We start from the raw sequence: 15,558 nt of genomic DNA, 5'->3' as shown, positions 1-15,558 counted from the left end.
TTACCTCCGCTAATACGGAGCCTGACCCTAGATTTTGTTCATTGGGAAAGATTTGTATTAAAGTCTAAGTGACAATCATATTAGGAACACACGGGAGACATACAGTATCATCTCCTGATACTGGTAATGGCTCAAAAGGGGCCACCACTTACGGGCTATTCATGCCCGTGCCACCTTTTGGGTGACTTAATCTTTATCAATCAATCAATCATATTAGGAACACACGGGAGACATCTCCCGTCACGCAGGGTGCAGTCGCACCTCCACAGATCTCCAGTATCATCTATTGATACTGGTAATGGCTCAAAAGGGCCACCACTTACGGGCTATTCATACCCGTGCCACCTTTTGGGTGGCTTAATCTTTATCAATCAATCATTAGGAACACACGGGAGACATCTCCCGTCACGCAGGGTGCAGTCGCACCTCCACAGATCTCCAGTATCATCTATTGATACTGGTAATGGCTCAAAAGGGCCACCACTTACGGGCTATTCATACCCGTGCCACCTTTTGGGTGGCCTAATCTTCATCAATCAATCAATCATATAAGGAACAGGATGAGCCAGTAGCAAATTGTGTTCCACAGCCTTCATGTGTCCGGTTGACCTGAGCCACCATGTGTCATCCTGTTGGGCGGACAAGTTCCAAAGGCTACTCAAAATAGAAATGAATGATCGCTGATGAAGTGATGTTCTTGAGAAATGCAACTCAAGCATGAGACTGTTGATGGCTGAGAGTCTTGTGTCACGGATGGCAATTCCTGGGTGTCCACGGAGTTGGGCCAGGTGGGGAACTTTGAGAATGATGGTCTTGTATATAACAGTAAGTCCACCAACGTCACGACGGTGTTTCATGCTCTGATATTCAGACCATTCGTATCAGACTTGGTCAGAACTAGAGATGAGCCTTATTATACGGTTCTTCACTTTGTCCAGAAGGCTGATGAATGATGAGGGGGGGGGGGGCAGGCAGTCCAGGTGATGGGTGCATACTCTAGATGGGAACAAACTTGTGCTTCATATAAGGTATCACACACTCACTCTCTCTCTCTCTCGCTCTCTCTCTCGCTCTCTCTCTCTCTCTCTCTCTCTCTCTCTCTCTCTCTCTCTCTCTCTCTCTCTCTCTCTCTCTCTCTCTCTCTCTCTCTCTCTCTCTCTCTCTCCAGTACAGGGTAGTCAGGCTGTGTATTTATCATAACTCACCAATGACAGGGTGGTTCAGAAGGCGCTTCACTCCTCCTCATTCACAGCGTGATGAATGCCACTTACAGAGTGATGAATGAAAATTATTCAGTTTTTTCTCACTATCATTTTCGTCTTCAGCTACTTTCCCCTGAATAGATGACTATCATTCTTCACCCTCATTCACGGTTTATTCATCTTACTCATCACTCTTGCCCCACCTTTAAAAGACATGGGCCCCTAACTAAAAGCCGGGACAAACGTATATAATTATTCCCTATTTTGGGTAAATTGAGTAAATCTCTCTGGGAATTAAAAATGCAAAACATATCATTCAGCATTCATTATTTCCCACGTGTTCCCGTTACGCCTCGGCCAGAGGGGGCTTACAGGGCCATGCAAAAAACATAAATAACGTCCGCGATCATTAGTCTGCAGCAGGCCAAACACGACCTACAGGGTGGTGCGTTGCTATCCTTCTTTACCGCAGGCCTGAAGGATAGCAGGTGGGGGTAGAATTATTGTTTTTTTTCTGGGTGAGTGAAAACTCACTCCCCAGAAGTGACTCGAACCCATACTGCCAGGAGCACTCTGCTGGCGTACAGGACACCTTAACCACGCGACCAACACGACCGGACAAAAGAGGATGGTAGCCGAGGCTAATTCCCATCCCCCTCGCCGGCACTCGGTTGGTAATCTTGGGCATGGTATTTTATCAAATCACCTCATTCTTTGGGGCACACGTGAGGAATACAAGTTTTGAGTTTTCAGTGGCATATATGCCTGGAGACCGTTCAGGCTTGTTCGCATATATATATATATATATATATATATATATATATATATATATATATATATATATATATATATATATATATATATATATATATATAATTCATTCCTCCTTCCCTCCCTCCCTGCTGTAGTTACGTGACCTACACCCAGTACTCTGGTAGGTCCAGCTCGCCCACACTAATTGAATTCTGAGTGGCCAATTGGATAAATGAAAAGAGAGGCTGGCTACACTCAGGTCTTCTGGGAAAATCAGGATAATACATTCTCACACGTGTGGGGCCCTTACCTCACAAGGTCTCAAGCACACAAGCTCAGCTCCTGGGCCCCAGTTTTATGCCTTCTGTCTGTGTTTCTTGTCTGTCTCTCTCTCTCTCTCTCTCTCTCTCTCTCTCTCTCTCTCTCTCTCTCTCTCTCTCTCTCTCTCTCTCTCTCTCTCTCTCACCGCCGCCAAAATATGCTACGTCATCTCCCAATCCTTGTTTCAACTCTCTGGGAAAAACGAACTTTCCCAAGAATCTTTTTTCCTTTAAAACTTATAACAAGCTAAACACCTCAAGAAAGAAGAGCTTGTTCCAACGTTCTGCCCCTTCCCTCTTTACTTTATAATTTCTTCCTTTACCTTCTCGGCATTCTTTTGTTTTTTCTTCCTTATTGCTTCACTTTTAACTTAAGAGTTGTATCAATTTTCCTTCGTTATGTATGAACGTTTTGTTTTGTTTTAAATTCTATTGTTTGTATTGTGTATATATCTATTGTTCTTCTCCTTTTGTGTATATTTGTTTGTCGGGTGTAGACAAAGAACCTCAATGTTCTTCCCTACTCACTCCCTCCCCCATCCCCATCACGTGTGGGGGACAATCATTCCCCCACTAATTAACGCCTGGAGTGTGGGGAACAGTCACTCCCCCACTAACCAACAGTCACTCCCCCACTAACCAACAGTCACTCCCCCACTAACCAACAGTCACTGCCCCACTAACCAACTATCACTCCCCCACTAACCAACAGTCACTCCCCCACTAACCAACAGTCACTCCCCTACTAACCAACAGTCACTCCCCCAACCAACGCCTGGAGTGTGGGGAACAGTCACTCCCCTACTAACCAACAGTCACTCCCCCACTAACCAACAATCACTCCCCCACTAACCAACACCTGGTGAGTGGAACACAACTCACGGTTCGGTTGCCGATGTTCTTGACTCTGCAGTTGAGAATAGCAGTCTTGCCCAGGAGGGCGGTGACGTTGGCTGACTCCTCGAAGTCGAAGAATGGCTGGTCGGGGTCATAGAGTTGACCCTCTGTGAGGAGCAGGTCCTCCGTCGACCCTTCTCCGGCCTCCTGCTGCGCCAGCTCTGTGGACGAGTACATTGAGTGAGAGAGATTGAGTAAGTGAGTGAAGGAGAGAGTGAGTTACATGACATATATTAGAAGGGTCGCAGAGAGGGATAACTGACAGGAGACATCTCCCGTCACGCAGGGTGCAGTCGCACCTCCACAGATCTCCAGTATCAGCTCTCGATACTGGTAATGGCTCAAAAGGGCCACCACTTACGGGCTATTCATGCCCGTGCCACCTTTTGGGTGGTTTAATCTTCATCAATCAATCAATCGAGGGATAACTGACAGGAGACATCTCCCGTCACGCAGGATGCAGTCGCACCTCCACAGATCTCCTGTATCAGCTCTCGATACTGGTAATGGCTCAAAAGGGCCACCACTTACGGGCTATTCGTGCCTGTGCTACCTTTCGGGTGGCTTAATCTTCATCAATCAATTCGAGGGATAACTCACAATATAGTGGAATCATCACCGGAACACATCCTATTACTGGTGTGAGTTTAACCTCTTGCACCGGACGACACACAAACCACTTCGCTTCTTGCAGGTCGGTGTTCGATCCCCGATGATCCAAGTGATTGGTCACTGTCACCGTCATCATATCCCAGTTCCTATCCTGCCTTTATTCTTCCAAGAGCAATATAGTCATACTTGTTGAGCGCTTTATCCGGAAACTTATTAATTATATGTCAATATAATTAATAAGTTTCCCAGACCTCTTGACCACGGGTCAAGATGTGGTGTTTAAGTTTACACACTTAAACACCAACATGGGTTCTGGGAAGGGAAATCATGCCTAACAAACCTTCTGGAATTATATGATAAAGTAACAAGAATTAAGTAGGACAGAGAAGGATGGGCAGACTGCATATTTCTGTACTGCCTAAAAGCCTTTGATACAGTACCGCACATGATACTTGCAATTCAAACTTGAGAGGCAGGGAGGAGTAAGCGGAAAGGCCCTAGCATGGGTAAGGAACTACCTAACAGGAAGGAGCCAGAGAGCAACGGTAAGGGGGGCGAGAAGTCAGACTGACGAACAGTAACGAGAGGAGTACCTCAAGAATCGATGCTGGGACCAATTTTATTTGTAATATACGTAAATGACATGTCTTCAGGAGTTGAATCCTATATGTCGATGTTCGCGGATGACGCGCAACTAATGAGACATGTTGTGACAGATGAGGATTGTAGGATCCTCCAAGAGGACTTAAACAAGTTGCAGAAATGGTCAGAGAAATGGTTACTGGAGTTCAAGACGAGCAAGTGTAAAGTTATGAAAACGGTAGTAAGTGACAGGAGACCAAGTGGACAGTGCACAATGACGGGGAACTACCTATCTGTGACGATTCGCGAAGAGCCATATGTATAGAGGTATACATATGGATCTACACTATGTATACCTATAGGCTTCCACGTGGTCACAGCTCTCCACAATGTATACGTCTATTCATACATACCACCTTCCACATCTGCACTACACATACACAAACCAAAGGTTTATCACTGACATGTGTATCAGCGAGTGTTGACTGTTCCCCTTGACCTGTTCCTTGACCTGTTCCTTGACCTGCGCCCGGGATAGTCACCTGGACGCCGGGTAGGTGCAGGTAACAGGGCATCCTATTGTTGTTGTTTAAGATTCGCTACCTGGAACAAAAAGTTCCAAGTAGCACGGGCTACGGTGAGCCTGTAGTGGACTTTTTAGGGCATCCTAGTGACATCCTAGTACCAGTAACTATACACCGCGTATACATATACAGACACGAATAGATCCTCGCCTTGCATACAAACTTTGAATCGGCAGGTTATCTTGAGTTATCTTGAGATAATTTCGGGGCTTTTTTTTTAGTGTCCCCGCGGCCCGGTCCTCGACCAGGCCTCCACCCCCAGGAAGCAGCCCGTGACAGCTGACTAACACCCAGGTACCTATTTTACTGCTAGGTAACAGGGACATAGGGTGAAAGAAACTCTGCCCATTGTTTCTCGCCGGCGCCTGGGATCGAACCCAGGACCACAGGATCACAAATCCCGCGTGCTGTCCGCTCGGCCGACCGGCTCCCCAAATATCGGCTCAGGTGCTCAATATTTAAGCGAACAGGGTCAAAGGTCATGAGGAAATTACTGATGAACTAGGTCAGACATCAAGAGTCAGGCGGAAGGACTGTGAGCAAGGGGGAGCCCGTCGGCCGAGCGGACAGCACGCTGGTCTTGTGATCCTGTGGACCCGGGTTCGTCCCCGGGCGCCGGCGAGGAACAATGGGCAGAGTTTCTTTCACCCTATGTCCCTGTTACCTAGCAGTAAAATAGGTACCTGGGTCAGCTGTCACGGGCTGCTTCCTGGAGGTGGAGGCCTGGTCGAGGACCGGGCCGCGGGGACACTAAAAATAAAAAAAGCCCCGAAATCATCTCAAGATAACCTCAAGATAACGGCAGTCAAACGTAGGAAAGAGGGTAAGGGTGAGGAGGAAGGGTAGGTGTGGGGAAGGATCTCTTGTCAAATGCTTGCTAGAAGATCGAAAAGGAAAATGGTGATGAAGGTTGATTGATTGATAAAGATTAAGCCACCCAAAAGGTGGCACGGGCATGAATAGCTCGTAAGTGGTGGCCCCTTTTGAGCCATTACCAGTATCAAGAGCTGATACTGGAAATCTGTGGAGGTGCGACTGCACCCTGCGTGACGGGAGATGTCTCCCGTGGTGATGAAGGTGGTTGTGGTAGTAATTAGATGTGACCTGATCATTGATACTCACCCATCTCCCATCCCACCTTTCTCTAACCCCACACGAACCATAACTCGAACCCTTCCCCCTTCAACCGCAAGTATAACCCCCTCCTGAACCCCAACATCAAACCCGACACCATAGATGTTTATCTTCTTGTTTGAGGAGCTGTTCACTTGAGGCAGTTAAGCAAGTCCCAGCTGTGTCTGGGTACAAGTGACAGGATGAACAACCCAGCGGGTTTTCTTCCTATTGGGGAGTGTTGTACATGCTGCTATGGCGGTGTGTCCACTCACAGGATGAGTGGCGCTGCCCAATACTGTCACTATGGCGGTGTGTCCACTCACAGGATGAGTGGCGCTGCCCAATACTGTCACTATGGCGGTGTGTCCACTCACAGGATGAGTGGCGCTGCCCAATACTGTCACTATGGCGGTGTGTCCACTCACAGGATGAGTGGCGCTGCCCAATACTGTCACTATGGCGGTGTGTCCACTCACAGGATGAGTGGCGCTGTCCAATACTGTCACTATGGCGGTGTGTCCACTCACAGGATGAGTGGCGCTGCCCAATACTGTCACTATGGCGGTGTGTCCACTCACAGGATGAGTGGCGCTGCCCAATAAACTCGCCCCTCGGAGCAAAAATTAAAAAAAAAAAAGCACCACCCTTCCCAACTCTGACCAAAGCTCACCGCAGGCAATTAACAGTGTGGGCGCGGAGTCTGGCCTCAGCCCATCCTCGATTGATTGATTGATGAAGATTAAGCCACCCAAGAGGTGGCACGGGCATGAATAGCCCGTAAGTGGTACAATTTTTTTTTCTCAGTAAGCCCATCCTCCTGTTTCGGTAGTACTTATAGTAACAATGAAGGCCATAGTGTGTGTATACCGACGTACAGCGAAATTAAAATGTTGAAATCTGACCTACTGAGTTGACCAAACCGGAAATCTATTTTTTATAATTCCTTGCTAATTCCTTGTGTTGCTTTGACAAACTAACCTAACCTAACCTAACCTAACCTAACCTAACCTAACCTAACCTAACCTAACCTTCCTAACCTTCCTAGACCTAATACACGATATCTGAGACCTAATATAGTACATATATGTGCTATACTAGCCCTAGGAATATTTAAGTATGTTTTTAGCTTCATTTATTTTAAAAGAATTCCTAACTAGTCAGAATACTACTATCTAACAGCCAAATACGTACGAATTCGTGACTATTGACGACTGTCACAATAGGTACTGTCTAAACAGGAGGATGGGTTGGTGGACTATGGTATAGACAGAGGTAGGAAGTCATATTACACCGCGCTGAGTGATGAGACAGATTATCGCCAGCACAGATATTTTCCTCTCTGGTAATAGGCCATCCAAGAGCATTATGGGCAGGAGGAGGAGGAGGAAGATGGAGAAGATAGAGAAGAGGAGGAGGTGGAACAGGAGGAGAGGGCGTAATGCATATTTGAGGAAATGTGAAAGGCTGATTTATCAATGAAGGTTTTAGTTTTTTGGTCTCTGTCTTAAGATTGTCTGTCTCGAGGTTGTCTGTCTCAAGCTTGTCTGTCTCGAGGTTGTCTGTCTCAAGATTGTCTGTCTCAAGATTGTCTGTCTCGAGGTTGTCTGTCTCAAGATTGTCTGTCTCAAGATTGTCTGTCTCGAGGTTGTCTGTCTCAAGATTGTCTGTCTCAAGCTTGTCTGTCTCGAGGTTGTCTGTCTCAAGATTGTCTGTCTCAAGATTGTCTGTCTCAAGATTGTCTGTCTCAAGATTGTCTGTCTCGAGGTTGTCTGTCTCGAGGTTGTCTGTCTCGAGGTTGTCTGTCTCAAGATTGTCTGTCTCGAGGTTGTCTGTCTCAAGATTGTCTGTCTCGAGGTTGTCTGTCTCAAGCTTGTCTGTCTCAAGCTTGTCTGTCTCAAGATTGTCTGTCTCAAGCTTGTCTGTCTCAAGCTTGTCTGTCTCAAGATTGTCTGTCTCGAGGTTGTCTGTCTCAAGATTGTCTGTCTCAAGATTGTCTGTCTCAAGCTTGTCTGTCTCAAGCTTGTCTGTCTCAAGATTGTCTGTCTCAAGATTGTCTGTCTCGAGGTTGTCTGTCTCAAGCTTGTCTGTCTCAAGCTTGTCTGTCTCAAGCTTGTCTGTCTCAAGATTGTCTGTTTCAAGCTTGTCTGTCTCAAGATTGTCTGTCTCAAGATTGTCTGTCTCGAGGTTGTCTGTCTCAAGATTGTCTGTTTCAAGCTTGTCTGTCTCAAGATTGTCTGTCTCAAGATTGTCTGTCTCGAGGTTGTCTGTCTCGAGATTGTCTGTCTCAAGATTGTCTGTTTCAAGCTTGTCTGTCTCGAGGTTGTCTGTCTCGAAATTGTCTGTCTCGAAATTGTCTGCCTCAAGCTTGTCTCTCTCAAGCTTGTCTCTCTAAAGCTTGTCTCTGTCCAGCGGCAGCAGCCCGGAGACCAAAATAGTAGCGTGTATTCAAGCTGAAGTCTGCCCTATGGGTTATATAGACCTACGGAGAGGATGAGTGTTAGGGGGGTCAGGAGGAGCTCTTCCTCTCTCTCTCTCTCCCTCTTCCTAGCTTCCATCTATACCACTCCCCCTCATCCTCTTTCATCGTCCCTAGTCTCCCTCGTCCACCTCTCCCTCAGTTCCTCTCCCAGCTGGCACAAGGGATCGATGTGCACCTCCTACGGACCGCTGGGAGGGGTGACGGAGGGGTGGGAGAGTGGTGTTGTGGGTAAGAGGTAGGGGGGGAAGGGGTTGGTGAGAGGGGAAATGGGAGGGATGGAAGAGAGGCAGGTTTATATCACTGCCAAGTGTGTGTGTGAGAGAGAGAGAGAGTGAGAGAGAGAGAGAGAGAGAGAGAGAGAGAGAGAGAGAGAGAGAGAGAGAGAGAGAGAGAGAGAGAGAGAGAGAGAGAGAGAGAGAGAGAGAGTGAGAGAGAGAGAGAGAGAGAGCGTGTGAGAGACTAAACTACAATCAACCAAAACTACACATACAAGGCCACAAACAGTCCTCGGAGTGATAAGTGTATCATTTACAAAATACATTGTAAATACTGTAATAGGTTCTGTGTAGGGCAAACATCCAAAGATTTGAAAATTTAGAATTTCGCGACATAAATACTCTGTAAGACATGGCCAATTGTCTAATGCTTTGTTCATTTGTCAGAAATTTATCACCAAGTTGATTGGGAGAAAGCTTCTTCAATAACGAATTGTAAAACATTATCAATAGGAACATTATTGAATCTGCTTTAATACACATTACAAAATCATGCAATTCGAACGTTAACTGAGATTTGTATAATTTAGAATCATTTTTGATTGATCAGTTAAATGGCGATTTGAGTAGGATCATTGATACACATTCATTTATCGATTGATAAAGATTAAGCCACCTAAAAGGTGGCACGGGCATGAATAGCCCGTAAGTGGCGGCCCTTTTGAGCTATTACCAGTATCAAGAGCTGATACTGGAGATCTATGGAGGTGCGACTGCACCCTGCGTGACGGGAAATGTCTCCCGTGGGTCAAACACGATTGATTGATTGATTGATAAAGATTAAGCCACCCAAGAGGTGGCTTAATCTTTATCAATCAATCAATGAATCATTTATCTCACTAAAACAGTATTTATATCCCATTAAAAATCTTGTACCTCACCCCCTCTTTCCCGCCTATATATCCATACCCACTGAACTGTAAATTGCGGGCTATTCATGCCCGTGCCACCGCGTGGATGGCTTAATCTTCATCATCAATCGAACTGTAAATCCATCCTTCTGAAGCTGTATTATTAAATTCGAAAGTACTTAAGGAAATTCCTGTCTTAATCCTTCTTTCGTGGTCTGACACTGTCATATATATATATATATATATATATAACATTACAACTAAAACAGAGACACAGACGGACAAACACACAACCCTTTATACTTATAATAATTAATCCAAGTGTGCAAATAATTATATATTACCTGTCGGCCAAAAGCCCCCTTAATTATACATAATATTTACAATAATCCCGGTATTGAATTATTATATAATTCTTGTCTGCAATAATCCTCTTAATTCTCTCTAACTTATCCAAAATCCTCCAGTAATGGTTTCATCGTGTGTCTCTCGGTATTATCAGTACCTCTGTTACTATGTATCATTATTTTCTCCATTTCTTTCTGTTTCTGTGTGTACTCACCTAGTTGTGTTTGCGGGGGTTGAGCTCTGGCTCTTTGGTCCCGCCTTAGGTCCCTGTGTGTGTGAGATATGAGTGTAGTATGCTAATATATGTCTGAGTTAGTGTGAAGGTTGTTGCTGTTATTTAAGATTCGCTACCTGGAGTAAAAAGTTCCAAGCAGCACGGGCTATGGTGATCCCGTAGGGTGTGGCGGTGCAGTGTGGAGGCTTCCCTGTGATCACCTCTCCTGAGGCGCCTGGCTGACCTCACCTGAGGAGGTGTGGGCGAAACCAAGGTAAGGAGAGTCGTATGTCTCAAGGAGACGAACATGAAACCCTGTACAAGGACCTGGAGACGACCAGCTTGAAGACAAAGGCAGAGGAGGGAATAGCGAGTAGAGGAAGACAAGGAGGAAGTGTGACAGGATCCGTGCAGCGGCTCGTGTTGGTGTGGGTATTACGGACCCGGCTACGACGAGCTTGAGTAAATGTAAGGGCAGTAGAAGGAGGGGGGGGGATAAGTGTATGAGAAGGAGAGGGGGGTGGATAAGTGCATGAGAAGGAGGAGGGTGGATAAGTGCATAAGAAGGAGGGGTTGGATAAGTGCATAAGAAGGAGGGGGTGGATAAGTGCATAAGAAGGATGGGTTGGATAAGTGCATAATAAGGAGGGGGTTGGATAAGTGCATAAGAAGGAGGGGGTGGATAAGTGCATAAGAAGGAGGGGGTGGATAAGTGCATAAGAAGGAAGGGGTGGATAAGTGCATAAGAAGGAAGGGGTGGATAAGTGCATAAGAAGGATGGGTTGGATAAGTGAAAGATGGGCTGGTAAATGTGACCTTTGATATTTTGGTCCATTTCAATCAAAATGATTAAGTTTTCTTTCTCTGATAATACTTATTACATATACATGAAAACACACACACATACACACACACACACACACACACACACACACACACACACACACACACACACACACACACACACACACACACACACACACACAGAATCCTGTTGTTACTTTAATTAATCACTTTACGGTTACAGACAAACACAAATCAGCAAAGTGCTTGAAAAAAAACAATAATTTCAGTAACACATATAAAAATAATAAAATTGTTGATGTTAAACGGCTACCATCAAAACTTATATATTTAAGAGAGGAATTTTCGGTCGCAATATGCCACAATACAAATATTTTATGAATACTCTCAAATACAAAAATTCCACTCCACCTCCCCCGACCCCACCAAATATATTAAATCAAATATAAAAATGAAAATAAAACTATTAAAACCTGTAGCTGCCTTTAGACAGCCTAATAACGAAAACAAACCTCAATTTTATAATCATATATAAGTGCTGTCAATTTCAAGATAGGAGGGATATTATATATATATATATATATATATATATATATATATATATATATATATATATTATGAGCAGAGAGTAGAGTTCTTGGGATACATGTTGTAATTATTTAATTATATGTTTAATTATTTATTATTTCAATTATTTAAAGAAAGTACAAGAACATGAACGAATATCGGAAACTATATGAACAAAGAATAACTCACAATGACAATATTAATTAAGAATAGAAAATTAATGAGAACAGCGCTAACAACACTAAAACTAATACAGATAATTAGCACCCTCAAATATAATTACTTCCAGCGGTGGTTCTAATTACCTTTCACAGCATTAATTAAGGAGTGTAATCCCAGAGTCATTTCTGAATTACAATATAATTATTTGAGCTCCCTTTGGCACTCCTAAGGGGGGGGGGATGGGGTTTAGGGGGGGGGGCTATAATTATACCTTCTCTTCCCTAGTTAATTATCCATTCCCTAAAGTAGAAGATAAACTTTGTTGTTCCTTAATGATACGTTAAGTTAGGGCTCTGGCGTTCAATTATTTATGATAATTTTGTAGTCTATTTGCAGTTAATTTTCAGATTGGTATTTATTATTTATGTGGGAATATTCGCCTGACAGTTTAGCTGATTAGTTTTTTTTTTTTTGAGATATATACAAGAGTTGTTACATTCTTGTACAGCCACTAGTACGCGTAGCGTTTCGGGCAGGTCCCTGGAATACGATCCCCCGCCGCGAAGAATCGTTTTTTCATCCAAGTACACATTTTACTGTTGCGTTAAACAGAGGCTACAGTTAAGGATTTGCGCCCAGTAAATCCTCCCCGGCCAGGATACGAACCCATGACAGCGCTCGCGGAACGCCAGGCGAGTGTCCGCGAGCGCTATGTCATGGTCATTTAGTCTCCCATTGTTTGTGTACAGGATTCTGTGTAGGTATGGATTCTGGCAGTCATGTGAATAAGTATGTATGACGATTACACACCCAACCCACACCTCTGACACGATTCGACTTGAGAATGGTCCAGGACGGACCGAAACGTCGTCGTCCCTTCACCTTCTAGTGTGTGGTCTGGTCAACATCTGACACGAGAACCCAACCCACACATCTGACACGAATCGACTTGAGAATGGTCCAGGACGGACCGAAACGTCGTCGTCCCTTCACCTTCTAGTGTGTGGTCTGGTCAACATCTGACACGAGAACCCAACCCACACCTCTGACACGATTCGACTTGAGAATGGTCCAGGACGGACCGAAACGTCGTCGTCCCTTCACCTTCTAGCGTGTGGTCTGATCAACATCTGACCCGAGAACCCAACCCACACATATGACACGAATCGACTTGAGAATGGTCCAGGACGGACCGAAACGTCGTCGTCCCTTCACCTCCTAGTGTGTGGTCTGGTCAACACTCACTAATACTCTTTGTCCCTCTTGATAGAAAACAAACCTGGCAACAAACCACATTTTGTGGTAATGTGATTTACACGGCTCCTCTTGCCTCCAGTGCTACTCGGGTTTATTTTATTTCCTCTTCGTCTTGTCCTCTCCAATACTTTAGTTGTTGTTGTTGTTAAAGATTCGCTACCTGGAACAAAGTTCCAAGTAGCACGGGCTATGGTGAGCCCGTAGTGCCTTTAATACTTTAGTGAAACCTTACTCTTAATGACAGAATAAGAAGACGAAGGAAGTGTTAAGTCTGCAGATGTAAACAATGCTTTCTTCTATCATGCTAAGGACTCTGATCATTCTATACATTTAGATTTAGATTTAGATTTTTTGTTCAGATAAAGGAACGTACATTGAATTACATTCATAATGTTGGATTTAAAGTACATACTTTAACATAGTACATTCAATACATACTTTAGTACATACATAGTACATACTTTAATATAGTACATACAATACCTAAAGCCACTAGTACGCATAGCGTTTCGGGCAACATTGGTCATTGGTGACATTGGTCTTATTCTAAAAAAATCTTTCCTCCGGCCATCAGAACTTCAAACCACAGACCACCAGGCTCAAGTGGCATCCCAGGGGAAGCCTTTGTCTCAATTGGATAGCAGTTGTGTATCTTAGAGATGCTCTCTTATTGTGGGTGTTCAGTAGCTCAGTCCTTGGAGCTGCAGGTTATCCCTATGGTGGTTTGTGGTTCAAGGCTCTGAGGTTCCCAGTGAATGAAATATATATAATATATATATATATATATATATATATATATATCTTTGAAAATGTAATACGTTATTACGAAACGCGTTCAAGCGTCGCGTCAGACTAGAAATAAAAATGAATTTTGGAGAATTGATTTTTCAATTACCATCGACAGTAAAAAGAAACATAAGAAATATTGAGAAAATTCGTGTTAGAATTATTAATCTTACTTTTTCGGTCATATTTAACAACAAATATATATATATATATATATATATATATATATATATATATATATATATATATATATATATATATATATATATATATATATATGCAATTGACAATCACAAAACACTGATCATTTTATGCGGAAAATCCACAGAGAAATATGAAATGAGGTGAACGTTTCGGCTTGTTAAAGCCTTTGTCAACACCAGACTGAGTCAGTCTGGTGTTGACAAAGGCTTTAACAAGCCGAAACGTTCACCTCATTTCATATTTCTCTGTGGATTTTCCGCATATATATATATATATATATATATATATATATATATATATATATATATATATATATATATTTAGCACAAGACCGGTCTTATATCAAAGAAAACGCATTTTCTTTGAAGCAAAATCATTAGCTAAAGATGCCACAATAAACTATGGGAATGTGAACCTTACCAGAGGCCAAGACAGGAACCAGCAACACCACCACTAGTGTCGAGAACAGCATTGTCTTCACCCAGCTGTACGTTCTGGAAGAACATGAACACAAAGGTTTAAATACACATATAATATGTAACTATTGACGTGTATTATGTAAAGAGTGTAAATATGTGAATAATAGTCCCAAATACTAAGAATTCAATGGATATTAATATCTACCTTGAGGTTACCTTGAGGTGCTTCCGGGGCTTAGCGTCCCCGCGGCCCGGTCGTCGACCAGGCCTCCTGGTCTAATTCATCATTAGCAAATAAGTAATTTAAGGGAATGTGCTCATCTATATGTTGATGATAATATATGCTTGTAGGGCAAGATCAGTAAGCAACTTGGAAAGGAATTTCACAGGAGTAACTTGAGAGAAGTAAATGTCGTAGCATTAGTTGATCTGGGGGTTGGAAAGGTGGGGCTGAGGAGCTGATGCTCGACCCTGCAAGCACATCTAGGTGAGTATATTGATCGATTGTGAGAATGGTCCAGGACGGACCGAAACGTCGTCGTCCCTTCAACTTCTAGTGTGTGGTCTGGTCAGCATACATATCAGTCCACTGGTGTCGAAAGTATCCAATTGAGTGGAGAGACTGTGGGTGTTACAGGTGTATAGGTGTATACTCTACGTAGACTCTACAGTCTACATACACTCTACAGTCTACATACACTCTACAGTCTACATACACTCTACAGTCACTCTTCTTCGTCGGAGTCTGTTGTCCCTGGATAGAATCCATGGTGAATCCGATACCTTTGATGTCGTTCGCCTTGTATCTTCCTGTTCTCGTATTGGCATGTAGGGTGGTATTTAACGGTATGAACAGTGCTATTTAAGTAGCAACACAGACGCTGTTACATAGCCTTTCCCGCATGGCACCTTCTTTGGATAATTACTTAATCACTCCTCCACCAGGTAGCGTAACAAGGCACCAGGACACAGCCAAGCGAAGCGCAGTGCCCCACAAACTCGACCAAAAAAGTGCCATCAGTAATAAAACTGTGAACTGCCGACATTAGTGCAGAGAGACGGAGCGTGAAATGATTGTTCAGAGACCATTCAGGGCAGACACATGGGGGGGGGGGAATTCTCAAAC

The 15,558-nt window shown here is 43.9% G+C and overlaps 1 protein-coding gene across 1 annotated transcript in view; it reads right to left on the bottom strand.

Annotated features, from left to right (window-relative positions):
- The window catches only part of LOC123749690 (kin of IRRE-like protein 1), a 72,666-nt gene that overhangs the window by 17,590 nt on the left and 39,518 nt on the right, over positions 1 to 15,558 (bottom strand). The window contains 2 exon segments of the mRNA XM_069306938.1: positions 3,158 to 3,333; positions 14,434 to 14,507. Of these exon segments, the coding sequence (XP_069163039.1) occupies positions 3,158 to 3,333; positions 14,434 to 14,485 (228 nt within the window). The 5' untranslated portion in view covers positions 14,486 to 14,507.

Source organism: Procambarus clarkii, chromosome 59, assembly GCF_040958095.1.
Source record: "Procambarus clarkii isolate CNS0578487 chromosome 59, FALCON_Pclarkii_2.0, whole genome shotgun sequence".
Classification (NCBI taxonomy): domain Eukaryota; kingdom Metazoa; phylum Arthropoda; class Malacostraca; order Decapoda; family Cambaridae; genus Procambarus; species Procambarus clarkii.
This window is presented reverse-complemented; position numbering and strand designations above follow the sequence as displayed.